The following is a 17972-nucleotide window of genomic DNA, read 5'->3' as shown; positions in this document are numbered from 1 at the left end:
AGGCATTTTAGCTATAGTCACACCCTCTTGATTTCTGTGAGTTTCCATTGCACTGGGTTTCTAGCTTGTTCTCAAAATGGACCACATTTTCATTTGTTTGTCCCTATACTCTCTCCTTCCATCCTCCCCTAACCTAATACTTCTCTGTTCCCACTCTACACCCTGCTCCACACATCAGGGGCCTTTTCTATTTTTCCTTCCATAGGAGATTCGAAAGGAACCCTTTGAGATCTTCTGTAGCCGCTTGGTGTCTTTGGATTGTAGCATGGTTATCATTTACTTTACAGCTAACATTCACTAATAAGTGAGTACATATCATAAATGTGTTTTTGTATTGGTGTACCACACTCAGGATGGTTTTTTTGAGTTTCACCCATTTACAAATTTAATTAAGTCATTGTATTTTTTAATAAATTATTTTATATATTTACATTCCGAAGTTTGCCCCTTTACATGGTCACCCCTTGATGAGTATTCAATTAATCTCCCATCCCTTTTGCTTCTGAGAGGGGACTTCCCACCCACCCACCCACCCTAACTTCATACCTGCAAGTGTACTCCTTTCCTTGGGCATCAAGTTTCTACAGGATTAACTGTAGTATCTCTTATTCAGGGCAGATAAGGCCATTCTCTGCTTAAAAGTATCATAGCTGATCAATACTCACATTGTGTAGAGTAATCATATTTTCTTAATCCATTCTTAGGTTGAGGAATATCTATGTTGTCTTCAGTTTCTGAGTATTTTAAATGAAGCTACTATCAACACAACTGAACAATATTCTAGTTTTATGGAGAATGCATTTTGTAAGGCCAATTTTACTATATTGATCTTGAACATGGCAGAACATTCCATCTTCTGATAGCTTCTTGTAATTGTTTTTCACATACTTCAAATTCTTGTCATAAATATCTTTGACTTGCTTAGAGGTCTGTGAAAATGTTTTATGTTATTTGTGCTATTATAAAGGGTATTATTTCCTGAATTCTTCCTCAACCCTTAGTCTTTTGTATATATGAAGGCTACTGATTTTGTTTTTTAAGTTGTCTTCTATCCAGACATTTTAAATAAGGTGTTTATCAGCTGTAGTTCTCTGTAGATTTTTTTGGGGTCACTAATATATACTATCATATCACTTTCAGATAATAATACTTTGACTTCTTCCTTTCTAAATTGTATTCTTGTGATATCTTTTAGTTGTATTATTGCTCTGAATAGAACTTTAAGTACTATACTAAATATATATGGGAAGACTGCACAGTCTTGTCTGGCTCCTCAATTTAGAAGAATTGCTCTGAGTTTCTTCCCACTTAATATGATGCCACATATCTGTTTGCTTTATATTGACTTCAGTAGTTTAGATATGTCCCTGTATCCCTAATCTCTCCAAGACTTTTTTTCGTGAATGTTTGTTGGGCTTCTTCAAAGGTCTTTTTAGCATCTAATGAGATGATAATGTTAAGTGTAAACAAACAAAGTCTAGACACTGAAAGGCACAGTACAAAAGCTCCTTTTGGGGAAATCCAGGTACTCCATTCAATTGCAAATTAGCAACCTTCATGCTAGACTTAGAGCTCCTGGTGTGGGGGAGGTGACTTTGAGAATTGCAGAAAGGCTTACAGCTTTCCTGGGAGTGGAGGCTGTGCTTTAATTTAAATTTTTGGCTAAAGAGGATTTTTAGACTTTGTTTTCAAGCAGGTCAGTCAATGCCCTTCAGCCTGACTGCAGTGGGCATGCATCCCCACCCCAAACAGCCCACAGGTGGGAGTTATTAATTTTCATCAAGAATTCTAAGTACATATTGTGGCTTTGGTCTGATTTGGGAATAAGGTGCGCTATGAGGGCTGGTTAGTCAATGATGGGCAACCAGATCCCGGATCATACCAATCTAAGACAGGGGTACATGCCAAAAGGCAGTGGTCGTTGATATTACACCACAGAGCCATGTTTATTTGCTGTATGTAACTTGCGATGATGGAATTGGATGGTTAGAGAAGATCTGGTAGTTGAACTCTTTATTGCTTTTTATTAATATTAATAACAGGGAGGAGATGTAGCCTCCCATAAGCCTGAAACAGGCTAAGCCAGAACCTGACCTTGCTGCCACTAAGGAGATTATCTAAGGTGGAGCCTTCCTCTCTAGATCACTCTATTGTTCTGCCACTGCCACTATTCCTCCTCAAGATACTGCTACCTGCTGAGAGGCCCCTAGCTATTCTGGAGATTACGCCCTGTTCTGCCTGGCATCCCCTGCAGCTGGTTCCAGGCTCCAAGAATGAAATGGCAGGAATGGAATCCCCCCCCCTCTCTTTTATAAGGCATGTTCCCCGACATTAAAATTTGAACCTTGATCAGAACCCTGTCTTGGTTCCATTAGTTTCCGTTGCTTAGTTTCCCTCTTTTTCAGCTCCGGCCTGCTATTCAGGTGTACCAGTCCTTGTGAGCCGCTGGACAGCTCACAACAGTTATGCTGTTTTTTTTTTCAGTTTGCATATATGGTGGATTACGCTGACAGATTTTCACATGTTAAAAAATACCTTCATCGCTGAGATGAAGCTAACTTGATCTTGGTATATTGACATGTTCTTGAATCTGGTTTGCAAATGTTTTAATATGTATTTTCGAATATGTTCATGAGGAATGTTGGTGTGTACTTATTTGTTTATGAATCTTTTTTTGTTTTGTTTTGTTTTGTTTTGTTTTTGGTATCAGGGTGTTTGTGGATTCCATTTTTAATTTTCTGGAATAATTTCAGGGGTAAACATTTGAAACTCAATCAGGATTCCTGAGTTTTATGTTTCTTCCTTTCTCTCCTTCTCCCTCCTCCTCCCCTCTCCCCCTGCCCCTCCTCCTCCCCCTCTCTTCCCCCTCTCTGTCTCTCCTCCCTCTCCCTCTCTCTCCATCTCTCCCTCTCTCTCTCTTTCTTTTTCTTTCTTCCCTGACAGAAAACATTAATGATTGTGTCTATTTACTTAGGGGTAATGATGTATTTAAAATATTTAACTGGTCTTTATTTAACTTTGATAAGTGGAATCAATCAAGAAATTTATGCATATCTTTAGATATTCCAATTCTCTGGAATACAGATTGTCAATGTATGATATAAGGAACAGTGAATTGCCTCAGTGTCGGTTATTATGTCCCCTTTTTCATTTCTGATTTTGTTTATTTGAATATTCTCTCTCTAACATTTGTGAGTTAGGATAAAGATTCGCTTGTCTTGTACACCTTCTCAAAGAATTAACTCTTTATTTCACTGATTCATCGTATTGATCTCTTTGTTTCTGTTTTATTGATTGCAGCCCTCAGATTATTTCTGCCATCTACTCTTTTGGGGTGTATTTGCTTCTTTTTGTGCTACAGTTTTCATGTATGCTGTTAATTCGCTAGCATGGCAGCTTTCTAATTTCTTTATGAAAGCACTAACTGCTATAAGCTTTCCTCTTATCACTGCTTTCACTGTGTTCCATGGGTTTGGGATATGTTGTGCATTCTTTTTCATTGAGTTCTAGCAAGTCTTTAATGTCTTTATTTCTTTCTTGACCCAGTCACCATTCAGTAGAGAGTTGTTCAGTTTCCTTGAGATTATAGGCTTTCTGTTGTTTGTATTTTTGTTGAAATCTTGCCTTAATTCATGTTAGCCTGATAAGAAACATAAGCTTATTTCAATATTCTCCTAATTTCTTGAAATTTGCTTTGTGAACAAATGTGCATACAATTTTGGAGAATGTTATATTGTTTGCTGAAAACTATGTGTATCCTTTTGTGTTTGGATGAAATGTTCTTCAAATATCTATTAGGGATATTTGTGTCAGAGCATCTATCAGCTCCATTATTTTAGCATTTAGTTTCACTATGGATGACTTATGCATTGGTGACAACACTGTTGATGTTGATGACTCCCACTGTTAATGTGTGGGACTCATTGTATGACTAAGCTTTAGAATTGTTTCTTTTACAAATGTGGGTACCCTTGCATTTGAGGCATGCATATATTTCCATTCTGAGGTCTTGGACACATTCATCAATTTCTTTCACTTGATTGTGCATTCCTAGATTACGTTTGGTTTATTCATTTATGTATTTATTTATGCATGTGTCCATATTTATTCATTCATTCATTCATTCATTCATTTATTTATTTATTCACTTTACATCTGAATCATACATAGCACCTCCTCATGTCTTATATACCCCAAAATTAAAGCATTCCCATCATCCCCTGTTCCTTTTTTCTCTGACAAGAGGTCTTGGGTACAAACCCACCTGGCATGTCAAGTTACTAGAGGATTATGCAGCTCCTATCACACTTAGGCCAGATAATGTAGCCCAATTAGGGGAATAGATTCCACAGGCAATCCAGAATCAGGGGAAAGCCTCATTCCAGCTGTTGGGAGACCCACAAAATGAACAGTCTGCACATCTTCTCCACATGTGAGGGGGTCCTAGGTCCAGCTTATGTATGCTCTCTGTCCAGAGTTGAGTCTCTTGTAGTCCACAAGAGTTTGCTGTTTACCTGGGTTTCCTTAGGGGATTTGTTTATTTCCTGTTTAAGGGCTTGTATTAAATTGTATTTAAAAGATAAAATGGTTTCCTTGAGCTTCAGCTGTGTTAAAATATCCAGGGATTTCTGGAAAACGATAGGTAGGCTCTGGTAGTACCATACAGCCCTGGGTGTTCTTGGTTGTTTCTTACAACTGCCTTTACTCATCTGGGTTTGCAGATAGAATATGGTTAAGTGCCAATTTTGACTTTATCTTGTTGGGAGGATTATTTTCCCTTATTTTCTTTCTTCTCTGGTCTTCTGGCTTGAACACCTTGTTGTGGTAATCAGAGTCTTTCTGTATAGTAGTATCTTTCCACTGGGTTTTGGTGACCTGTGTAACTTCTAGAGTTTTGGGCTCTGGGATACTGTTTCCTGTGGGATTCTGGAAATTGGCAAAGTCTCAGGAGTTCTGGATACTGGTTTGGTTTATGGGGTTCCTGGTACCTCAGGGTCCTAAGGTTTCTAATACTGGCATACCCTCCTCTAGAGGAAAAGTCTTTTTCAACCATTGTTTTCAGTCTATGGATTTGAGGGGAGGACTAAATTGAGGTTATATTCATATAACAAAACAGATTTATATGAAATTCAAACAAATTTAAAATTCATAAACAGCACAAAAATGTGAATTGTGTCGTAATCAGTTTATGGCATTGTATGAGTCATGGTTCTACTTCTTTATTTTGCTTTCGGTCCTTGTTACTTTGGTTATGTTTTTGTTTTCTGAGCTGAGGTCTTACTAGGTTGTTGAAGCTGTCACTAAGTATGCATCACAAAAGATATTTTTTGTTTTTGTAAATACTTATCTCCCCAGATCAGTAAGTAAACACCTGTTTTTTTCTGAGTTTCACTTGCACATCCATATAGAATATAAAAATACAAAGATACCTATACATGCTATTGAAATTTCTAAATGTAGTATGCAACTCAACATGCCAAGCTAAGCTTTCTCTACATTTCCTGTTTATATTAATGGTTCACTCAGAACAGATGGTTCATTATTTTCATTTTCTGTCATTCACTGAAGATAGATGTCTAGGTATAAAAAAATATCTTGGGATGCAATTGCTGAAGGAAATATCCTTCAGGAGCTGAAGATGGTTATTGGTGTTACAAGTCTCATCAAACCATTCTTATTAAAATGTCCATCTAAAACATCTCATGTGATAGTAGTTTGGTCTTCAATACCAAGATGATGAAGAACTGTCATTATAGATAGTTCAGGCATTTCCAGAGTCAATCACAAGTCTGTCTTTAGATGAAGTTCTTTCCATGCTCTCCATATTACCATGTTTTGTTGGATATCTTTGCTTAGTATTCTGTACTCATTACCTTAATAATGAGGCACATGTTTTCATGGATATACAAATAAAAACTTTCTTCATTTCAAAAGTAGAAATGTTTCAAGGCCTTGTTATGTCCACCTACTGTGTTTTCTGTAGCTTCCAGATTCAGTCTGCACAAAAGTGTGTCCTCCAGGGACCCGGAAGGGATTTATCACAGGACAACCCGTGTGCTGCTTTGATTGCATCCCATGTGAGGATGGATATGTGTCAGAGAAACCAGGTAGAGATGGCCACCTTTTCATGAATAGTAATGCAATGAAATTAAATATTTTCTGACAAAGACATCTTTGAGAATGTTTCCTATAAAAGATATAAGCAATGTATGGCAAAATAATTAACATCTGTCAAATTATTAAATGTTCTTTACAGTGTGGATGAAGGATAATATTGTTTTCCCTATTACAGTTAGAAAAGACCTACAACCATGTGGATAAGGAAACACCAAAGAAAACACATAAAATGTGAAAGATGAATAAAGTCATAAAATCTTCTAAGTACTTGTTTTTCAACTAAACTAAACAATTACTAGGAAAAATTCCTCAAATTGTCCTAAGGTTCTAAGCACTGAAGGCACATGTTTTACACCATAGTTGAGGTTTGGACTGCTGTGACAGCCTGCTCAGTTGCTGCTCAGTGGAGTGACAAAAATAAGTTTGGTTTCTAGATATATGCTATAGCAGCTTGATTTATATTTATATTCTTTTGTTGTTCTTGTTGTTGTTGTTTTTGAAGAAATTAAAAAATTGTCTTTTGTCTTTTGTCCCATAACCCACAAGAGTAATCATGTAAAATAGCTCTGTGATGGAAAGAAGCACCCTGTAAGCTACACAACTCCCTTGCTAAAGGTCCCAAAGTCTCAAAAAAGAATTCCATCCAGAGTTGTCCAGACAAGGAGTCCAAGTAGTTGAAAGAAAATGTCTGTTTTACCTGAATTTTTAAATTAACATTGAGTCAAACCATTCCATCATCTGCTATAATCTCACCTCAGCTAGATTTTCCTTGTTCACCAATGCTTGCTCTTGGAGCTTCCCTCCAGGCATAGACTTTTTAGTCTCAGGGACCATGATTGGTGGTTTTGTTTTCATTTCCATCATCATCCTCATCATTCAATGAATGAGCAGCTAGAGTTGAGTACTTTTGAGTAGGCAAATACATGATTCTCCTCCATTTGAGTAGGCAAATACATGATTCTCCTCCATGAGGGGAGATTACCTGAGACAATGAAAACAAATGGGTTTAACCATATGTGTGCCAGTAGTTTTGATTCTTTCTTATCAGAATCTGTGACTTCCTCATTCCTGGGCTGTTCTCCAGTTGATAAAGGCACAGTCCTATTTATTCAACAAATAGAGGAGAAAGAAAGGATCTGATCAATAGAAAAAAACAAAATGAAACTCAAGTTGAATAGTGATTATTTCCTGATATTGAAAACAATTTTGAATGTGTCACATCAACTACATCAGGGCCATTTTTATTATCATAATTTTAAGATATTATATAGATTTTATAATAGATTTCTAGTAAACCCTGCTCCAGTCTTTAACTGCCTCAGACTGTTCATAGTTAAATGGAACAAATCTGTTAAAGTCAACAGTCAATTATCCAGTTTTTATTTTTCTACAACAGGTCAAAGGCTATGTAATCCATGCAGTGAAGATGACTGGTCCAATGCAGAGAAGAACAAATGTGTGCCAAAGCATGTGGAATTCCTTGCTTATGAGGAGGCCCTGGGATTCACTCTTGTCATTCTTTCCATATTTGGGGCACTTGTGGTCTTGGCAGTTACTGTTGTGTACGTAATCCACAGACACACTCCATTGGTGAAAGCCAATGACCGGGAGCTGAGCTTCCTCATTCAGATATCTCTGGTTATCACAGTGCTGTCAACCATGCTATTTATAGGCAAGCCATGCAACTGGTCCTGCATGGCCCGCCAGGTCACTCTAGCACTGGGCTTTTGCCTTTGTCTGTCTTCCATTCTTGGAAAGACTATTTCACTCTTTTTTGCATACAGAATTTCTATATCTAAAACCCAGCTTATATCCATGCACCCCAGTTTTCGTAAACTCATTGTGCTGTTATGTGTTTTTGGTGAGATTGGTGTATGTGCATCTTACTTGGTGTTGAAGCCACCCAGCATGTTCAAGAACATTGAACGTCAGAATGTAAAGATCATCTTTGAATGCAATGAAGGTTCTGTAGAGTTTCTATGCTCCATATTTGGGTTTGATGTTCTCCTGGCTCTGCTGTGTTTTGTTACAACCTTTATGGCTCGTCAGCTGCCAGATAACTATTATGAAGGGAAATGTATCACTTTTGGAATGCTCTTCTTTTTCATTGTCTGGATCTCTTTTGTCCCTGCTTACTTGAGCACCAAAGGCAAATTCAAAGTGGCTGTGGAAATATTTGCCATTTTGGCATCTAGCTATGGCTTGTTAGGCTGTCTATTTCTTCCCAAGTGCTTCATTATCTTGCTGAGGCCAAAGAGGAACACTGATGAAACTGTTGGTGGAAGAGTCCCCACTGTTGACAGGAGCATCCAGCTGACCTCAGCTTCTGTGAGCAGTGAGCTTAACAGCACCATGGTGTCCACTGTCCTGGATGAGTAGAGTTGTGAGCTCCATGGAATATGCAAATCTGGATAAAGTTATAGCTCAGTCTTCTCCTTAACGTTGTTTTTCAAGTAGCTGCTGATGCTTGTTGCTAATATTGGGGATTTGACCTTTTGTAATATAATCTTGACATAATAAATAAAATTTTATTCTATACATTGCTATTTGGCAAGGATTATAATACGACATCATTGAAATTGGAAACTATTTCATTAGAATATTTATGTTGATTTTAGAGTAGAGAGTATGACAGATATTACTTCTCTGAAATGATAAGGAAAAGCTCAGGAAGATATTTTTAAAACTTATTTTCTTTCTTAAGATGTAACCAGAATAAAAACTTCTCAAAGGGATGTTGCATTCCCTGGGATTTTCTAGGAAGTTCTATATGTCCCATTTTTTCCATAAGTGGAAAATTGTCAGTTTGAAAACATTTTTCTAGGAAAGAAAAACAAGGGAAATTTAGATGTCAGCATAGCAGTTAAGAATCTTCTAAAGAAAGGATCTTGAGTTCAAAGGAATCTTAAAGTTACTTACCCAGGACATGTAAGAAGATGCTAATTTGAAAAGAAAAATTCAGGGATATGTGGCATGAAATTTTGCAAAGTAAAGTAGAGTTTAAATGCACTGTGCAATGTTATAAAATGTTTTTAATGTCATATTCTATATAACTGGCTTATAGATATAAATACATAATAGATAACGGAGAGAGACACACAGAGAGGGGGGAGGAATGATAGATGATAATTAGAAGAGTTTAAAATACATTTTCTATAAGTATAACCAACTAAAATTACAGGGGTATATTTGAGTTAAGAATTTCACGAGTAACAAATTATCAAATAATTTGATAATCTGTTTGTCTATTATATCACCACAAATAATGAAACGTTTTTCATGTATAACTTTAGAATCTTAAAGTAAAATTTTTATCTAAAATAGATCAATCTATCCTTTGTTGATTAAACATATATGCATTGCTATAAAACAGTCTTATAACAGAAAAAATATCTTCCTGAAAATATGATTATAGCTTATTTTTCTATTTTTTAATGGATATTTAAGTACTTATATTTAACCAGTTTCCCCTTCAGAAGCCTCCTATCCTATTCCCCCTTCCCCTGCTTCTATGAAGATGCTCCTCTCCCACCTACCCACTCGCATCTCATGCCCTGGCATTTGCCTACACTGGGGAATCAAGCCTTCAGAAGACCAAGATATTATAGCCTAATTTATAGTGTTATTTTATTATTTGAAATCCATGACTATCAAAACATTACAATATGAATTAAGCATTGAAATATATTTTCTTTCTGGGAAAAATTCTAAGTAAGTTTTCTTGTAAAAAGAATCTCAGTAATTGTGGGTGAGCATTTGTGTGGACATTTCCCTGGCCATTGGGGAGCAGATTGGAACTAATTTCAGCAGATTGGATCAAAATTATGTGGTGGTTGCCTTGAGAAGTAGTATAAAGATTAATCACATGACAAACAAAATTGCAAAACATTTTTCTTAGGGTTGACAAAATATGTACAGGATACATTTTTTTCTTTTCTGTTCTACACCTGTTCTGGTCTGGTCTGGTCTGGTCTGGTCTGGTCTGGTCTGGTCTGTTTCATTTCTTTCCTTTTCCATTCTATTTGGATTGTTTGAGCTATTTAAACCCACAGAAGACATATTCCATGTTAATTAGTCTTATTGGCTCATTCTTTTGTAGTTAATTCTTATATAAAAATCCTTATATGAAACAAATATACCAATGCAAGAGTGAAACATCTCACGTGAGCCTTCTTAAACCAACCCTAGTCTCATCTCTTCTCTGCTTCTCTCTCACCTTCCAATGGATCTTCATCATCAATGAAAACATCAGCTGGCACAGCCAGATGTTAAACACCCTCCTATTGTGTTAAATCTCCAACCCAAATAAACCCGGGCAATGAACACACAACTAAATTAATATGAATACACGCTGTGCACCTAGACTGGGCAGATCCACCACTACACTACCATGTTCCCCATATAAGAGATCCCTTTTACCTTGACGTTTCTCCAAGCCAGGTGTTTCTGCTTCACTTTCTTTCTTCCTCCTTCTCTGTTGTACTCTCTCTCTCTTTTTCTCCCAAAATTTCAGCTCCACCTTCCCCTCTTTCTCCAACCATTCACTGGCTCTAGCCTTCATTTATAAATTATGGTGGGAAGGTTTATAGGAAATCACCTGAGTGCTGACTCATTCCTTATTCCCCTCACAGGAGAACAGAATTAACATCAAATACAATTAGCCCCAGGGCTATCCACCACACTCTTCAAACTACTTCCTGTTTTCAATAGTTGCCCTTTTATACTCAAAACCATTTCACACAACCCAACTCCACTTCTACAACACTCAAATATTCCTATCATTTACTTGTTTGCTAGTTTGTTTCTCTGTTGTGGTTAAAAATCAATGACCAGAAGCAACTTTGGGTAGACAGGCTTTATTGTACCTAACAGCTGACAGGTAACACTCCATCATTGAGGGATTTCAGGTCAGGAGTGCACAGGAATCTAGAGTCAGGAAGGGATGCAGAGAACATGAAGGAATTCATTCTGGCCCCTTCCTGGCACTGAGGATGCTGCTGTTTTCTATTTACCTGTTCTTTGTCTCCTCACTCTGCCTTCAAAGAAGACCCAATACCAGTACTCTTCTGCTACATCCACTCCAGTATGACAAGCTCGCCAGGCCCCAAAAACCTGGGCACCGTCCTGAGGCAAAAAGTTCACAGAAACTTAGCGTCTTGGAATCGTGGCATCCTGTATAATGAATACTCCAATGTCTTTGCTTTAGTGGTAAATGGATCTGTGTACTTTCCCTTAATATTGCTTTTTTACAAGTGATTGTAAGGATTGATATTTTAACATATAGCTAAGTTAGATTCTAGGCAGTCCTTGATCTGACCCTGGGCATGGATAGCTAAGTCACTGCCCTACACAGAAATTTACCATGATCTAGGAAGAAGGAAGTTTGTGACCTAAAGAGGAACCAGAATAGATACTTAGAACTATAGATAGCTGAGTTACACCCATACCCAAGTATTTACAATGGCCTAGGGGGAAGGTGCACTATACAATAGACTGGGTTTAGTGCAGAGTTCTATCAGACCTTCAGAGAAGATCTAATTCCAGTTCTCCACAAACTATTCCACAAAATAGAGTTAGAAGGAACTCTACCCAACTCATTCTATGAAGCCACAATTACTCTGATACCTAAACCAAAGAAAGATCCAACAAAGATAGAGAACTTCAGACCAATTTCCCTTATGAATATTGATGCAAATATACTCAATAAAATTCTCACTAACCGAATCCAAGAACACATTAAAGCAATCATCCATCCGGACCAAGTAGGTCTTATTCCAGGGATGCAGAGATGGTTTAATATACGGAAATCCATCAACGTAATCCATTATATAAACAAACTCAAAGACAAAAACCACATGATCATCTCGTTAGATGTGGAAAAAGCATTCGACAAGATCCAACACCCATTCATGATAAAAGTCTTGGAAAGATCAGGAATTCAAGGCCCATACCTAACCATGATAAAAGCAATCTACAGCAAACCAGTAGCCAACATCAAAGTAAATGGTGAGAAGCTTGAAGCAATCCCACTAAAATCAGGGACTAGACAAGGCTGTCCACTCTCTCCCTACCTATTCAACCTTGTACTAGAAGTCCTAGCCAGAGCAATTTGACAACAAAAGGAGATCAAGGGGATACAAATTGGAAAAGATGAAGTCAAAATATCACTTTTTGCAGATATATGATAGTATATATAAGTGACCCTAAAAATTTCACCAGAATACTCCTAAACCTGATAAACACCTTATGTTAGGTAGCTGGATATAAAATTAAATCAAACAAGTCAATGGCCTTTCTCTACACAAAGAATAAACAGGCTGAGAAAGAAATTAGGGAAACAACACCCTTCTCAATAGTCACAAATAATATAAAATATTTTGGCGTGACTCTAACTAAGGAAGTGAAAGATCTGTATAATAAAAACTTCAAGTCTCTGAAGAAAGAAATTAAAGAAGATCTCAGAAGATGGAAAGATCTCCCATGCTCATGAATTGGCAGGATCAACATTGTAAAAATGGCTATCTTGCCAAAAGCAATCTACAGATTCAATGTAATCCCCATCAAAATTCCAACTCAATTCTTCAACGAATTTGAAAGAGCAATCTGCAAGTTCATCTGGAATAACAAAAAACCTAGGATAGCAAAAACTCTTCTCAAGGATAAAAGAACCTCTGGTGGAATCACCATTCCTGACCTAAAGCTTTACTACAGAGCAATTGCGATAAAAACTGCATGGTACTGGTATAGTGACAGACAAGTAGACCAATGGAATAGAATTGAAGACCCAGAAATGAACCCACACACCTATGGTCACTTGATCTTTGACAAGGGAGCTAAAACCATCCAGTGGAAGAAAGACAGCATTTTCAACAAATGGTGCTGGCACAACTGGTTGTTATCATGTAGAAGAATGCGAATCGATCCATTCCTATCTCCTTGTACTAAGGTCAAATCTAAGTGGATCAAGGAACTTCACATAAAACCAGAGACACTGAAACTTATAGAGGAGAAAGTGGGGAAAACCTTGAAGATAATGGGCACAGGGGGAAATTACTGAATAGAACGGCAATGGCTTGTGCTGTAAGATCAAGAATTGACAAATGGGACCTCATGAAACTGCAAAGCTTCTGCAAGGCAAAAGACACCGTCAATAAGGCAAAAAGACCACCAACAGATTGGGAAAGGATCTTTACCTATCCTAAATCAGATAGGGGACTAATATCCAATATATATACAATAGACTAGAATAGGAACTATGGCAAAGGCATGAAGCCCTTGACCCTGGCTTCTAAGATTAAGTGGACCTTAGGTGGTGCTGTTTTTGATCCCAGTTGTTAACATTGAATTTTATCCTAGTTTGTTTCTGCCAGTCCTTCCGTGTTTGCATTCCTCGGTTTTGTGTAAGAAACCAGTAACCTTTTTGTACCTTGCCGGTGTGTCACCCAACTTCCCCATTTTCCTCTGTATAAATAGTTTGATGCTCGATTTGATTTTGGTCCATGCAGACAGGGACCAAAGAGGGTCTATGGCACTCTTCAAACTATTCCACAAAACACAAACAGAAGGAACACTACCCAATTATTTCTATGAAGCCACAATTACACTTATACCTAAACTTCACAAAGACCCAACAAAGAAAGAGAACTCCAGACCAATTCCCTTTATGAATATTGATGCAAAAATACTCAATAAAATTCTCAGAAAATTAATACAAGAACACATCAAAGAATTTTCAACTGAGGAATCTCGAATAGCCAGGAAGCACCTAAATAAATGTTCAACATCCTTAGTCATCAGGGAAATGAAATCAAAGCAACTGTGTCTGAGATTCTGCCATATACCAATCAGAATGGCTAAGATCAAAAACTCAGATGACAGCAGATGCTAGAGAGGATATGGAGAAAGAGAAACACAACTCCATTGTTAGTGGGATTGCAAGGTGGTACAACCACTCTGTAAATCAGTTTGACAGTTCCTCAGAAAACTGGACATAGTATTACCTGAGAACCCAGCTTGTACCACTCCTGAACATATACCACAAAATACTACAACATATAAAAAGGACACATGATCCATTATGTTCACAGCAGCCTTATTTATAATATCCAGAAGCTGGAAAGAACCCAGATGTTCCCTCAGTGGACGAATGGATACAAAAAATGTAGTACATTTATACAATGGAGAACTACTCAGTTATTAAAAATGATTAATTAATTCATGTAATTCTTAAGCAAATGGATGGAACTAGAAATTATCATCCTGAATGAGGTAATCCAATTACAAAAGAACACACATGGAATATACTCACTGATAAGTGGATGTGAGCTCAGAATACCCAAGATATAACTAACAGGCCACAGGAAGCTCAAGAAGATGGAAGATCAAAGCGTGGTTGCTTCAGTCCTTCTGATAAAGTGGAACAAAATGCTCAAGAGGACAAATATGAAGACAGAACAGTGACTGAAGCAAAGGCCATCCAGAGTCTGTCCCACCTGAGTCTTCATCCCATATACAGTCACCAAACCCCGACTCTAACGTGGATGTCAAGAAATGCTTGCTGACTTATTTACAATAGCCAGAAGCTGGAAAGAACCCAGACGTCCCTCAACAGAGGAATGGATACAGAAATTGTGGTACATTTACACAATGGAGTGCTACTCAGCTATTAAAAACAATGAATTCATGAAATTCTTAGGCAAATGGATACATCTGGAGGATGTCATCCTGAGTGAGGTAATCCAATCAGAAAAGAACAAACTTGTCATGCACTCACTGATAAGCAGATATTAGCCCAGAAACTTAGAATATCCAAGATAAATTTTGCAAAACACATGAAACTCAAGAAGGAAGACAAAAGTGTGGATTTTTTGTTCCTTCTTAGAATGGGGAAGAAACTACCCATGGAAGGAGTTACAGAGACAAAGTTCAGAGCTAATACAGAAGGAAAGACCATCCAGAGACTGCCTCACCTGGGATGGGATCCATCTCATATACAACCACCAAACCCAGACACTATTGCATATTCCAGAAAGACTTTGCTGACAGGACCCTGCTATAGCTATCTCTTGTGAAGCTATGACAATGCCTGGCAAATACAGAAGTGGATGCTCATGGTCATCTATGGAATGGAACACAGGGGCCCCAATTGAGGAGCTAGATTAAGTACCCAAGGAGCTGAAAGAGTCTGCAACCCTATAGGTGGAACAGCAATATGAACTAACCAGTACCCCCAGAGCTCATGTCTATAGCTGCATATGTAGGAGAAGATGGCCTGGCCGGCTGTCCTGACCCATGGGACCCAGTTATTAGGGGGATCTGAGGGTGACCTTGCCTGAAAGAGAAATGTGTGGGAAAGAAGGAGGAGACCAAGTAGACGATCCTATCAAGGTTTGTTTATTGCGAGCAAGGTTACAGAATAAAAGCAGTAAGAAAGAGGAAGTAAAGAGGGAGAAACTTGCCCATGCCTCAACCTGGAGGCAGGGGTGGTTCTGCATAACTGTCCGGGAGCACACTACATATTCTTAGCTAAGGGAAAATCCTGTGGGTTTTCCCGGAAAATTTGCAGTTACTATTATCTGATCTTGATGTTCTGTCAGCTGTCATTTCAAAAGGTCGGGAGTTTCTCAAGAAGGGAGGGGAACTTTAGCTTATGACTCAGTGTCAGTCTCCAACATCTTTCAAAAGATCAGACATTTCTCAAGGGAAGGGATCTTTGGCTTATGACTCAGTGTCAGTCTCCAACATCTTTCAAAAGGTCAGAAGTTTCTCAAGGGAAGGGAACTTTGGCTTATGTCTCAATGTCAGTCTCCCACATCTCCCCCTCTTTTATATTATAGATGGAGCATCTGTCTTAGGCTACATGATGTGCATTCACAACCAGCACCCAAAGTGGTTGATTTTTGAGGATAGAGTCTCTGTCTTAGGCTATGTGAGTTGCCCCCACATCCAGCACTCTTATCTCAGAGTGGGCCCCTGGATTATGAACTCAAAATAATCCTGTCATTGAGGTGCTCTACAGCCTATCATGGGTGTGCCTCTGGTATGTGGCATCATGCTATTCCCGTCATTGATGTCTCCATAGCTTACCAAAGCATACCTGGTTAGGACCTGGGTCCAAGATGGTAAAATCTAGGCCCACCGAAGGGGCGTCAGGGGGATCAGTGTAAGTATCTTGGTCAATGTCTCAGACCTCACGGCGATGATAGTATACCAACACTGGCTTCTTAAAGGCTGCATCTACTTGTGATTTGACAAACTCTGTTAACTTTCTAAATGCCCAGGGTCCAAAGGATATGAGCAAAAGTAATCCTACCACAGTACCCAAAATACTGGGAAACAAGGTAGAGACATGGAGAAGTAAAAAACGAATTCTGGTACCAGGATTCACTTTTTTCTCATTCTCTTTTTCTGTTTTCTAAACTCTCTTTTACCTTTTTCAAGCTATCGTCTACTAACCCTGTCTTATCTGTATAAAAACAACATTCCTCTTTTAAAGCAGCACACAGTCCTCCTTGTTGGAATGACCCGTCCAGCAGGTCCAGTTATTTGAGGGTCTCGAGGAGACCTTCTCCTAAGAACCAAATGGGGGGGGGGGGGGGAGATGGACACCAAGTGTGAGGAACGACAGGGAAACCAGTCTGATTAACATCAAGGTGTCACTGTATTAGCAAGGCTGAAGGCTTAAATGCACAAGCAAAAGGGGAAGTACTTCTCAGCAGGAGGATTGGGGCAGCAGAAATGCACAAGCAAAGGAGGAAGCACTTCTCAGCAGGAGGGATGGGGCAGCGGAAATTTTTCTTTTGGTGACTACACGGGGAAGCAGGAACTTGGTGGTATCAGGGTGTGGTCAGGACATCCGGTGCTGACTTAGGGCTGGAACAATCTGTGGTTGTTCTCGGAGAGGTGCGTCGGTGGCCCACTTTTGACCCCCCTTTTCTTCTCGGGGGGAGAGGCCCAATTCAGAGATCAGGACAATTGTGTTGTCTTAATAGCTCCCATCATTGGAGAAAAAGCAAATCTAACCCTCTTTTATTTTGTAACACTACCTCAGAAAGTGAAGTAACAGAATCTTTAAGGTTCTTTAACCCAGCCTGCATCTCCTGAAGATCTCTATCTATAGCCATACTAAGTTGGGTATACTGTTGATTGGAGGTCACTAAGGACGCAATCCCTGTTCCTGCCCCACAGCTCCCAATCCAAGGAGAACTGCGAGGGTGACAGCTGTGATAGGATCTCTCCTGTGACTCAATGGAAGTGTCAACCCTCTCTCCCAGAATCTTAGAAAGTCATCAGACGGGTGTACTGTCAAGCGGGGAAGCAATTTAGTCAAAACACAATAGTTGGGCTGGTGAGATGGCTCAGTGGGTAAGAGCACCCGACTGCTCTTCCAAAGGTCCGGAGTTCAAATCCCAGCAACCACATGGTGGCTCACAACCATCCATAACAAGATCTGATGCCCTCTTCTGGAGTGTCTGAAGACAGCTACAGTGTACTTACATATAATAAATAAATAAATAAATCAAAAAAAAAAAAAACACAATAGTCTCAGCCTTTTCAAAAGGTGGAAGTAACTATAAAGGTAGTTAAACCTGAAGAGTAGGCAAAATAAGTATCATATTGAAAGGTATTATTAACAACCAGGGTTTGATTACACACTTCAAACAGGGGAAAGGGGGGAAGCATCTGGGAGTCCCAAAAGACAGAGACCAATACCAGATATTTGGCCAAGAGTCAGCCCTTCCCTTCTTTAGACTCTGGATGCCATCTCAGAAAGGAAGTATCATTGGTGGCAATCACTTCTCCAAAAAGGGCTATTCCTTCATAAAAAGGAGTCTGGGACGAATAACAAATCCAAC

The 17972-nt window shown here is 38.7% G+C and overlaps 1 protein-coding gene across 2 annotated transcripts in view; it reads left to right on the top strand.

Moving 5' to 3' along the window:
• Vmn2r3 (vomeronasal 2, receptor 3) overlaps positions 1–8496 on the top strand; it is a 28466-nt gene extending 19970 nt beyond the window's left edge. For both annotated transcript variants that reach the window (XM_006501854.4, NM_001104614.1), the window contains exons 5-6: positions 5984–6107; positions 7514–8496. In XM_006501854.4, coding sequence (XP_006501917.1) covers positions 5984–6107; positions 7514–8496 — 1107 coding nt within the window. The remainder of the gene's footprint in view (positions 1–5983; positions 6108–7513) is intronic.
• Positions 8497–17972: the final 9476 nt, after the last annotated feature.

This window comes from Mus musculus, chromosome 3 (assembly GCF_000001635.26).
Source record: "Mus musculus strain C57BL/6J chromosome 3, GRCm38.p6 C57BL/6J".
NCBI lineage: Eukaryota > Metazoa > Chordata > Mammalia > Rodentia > Muridae > Mus > Mus musculus.
Note: the sequence above shows the minus strand (reverse complement) of the source record. Positions and strands in the feature narration are given on the sequence as shown.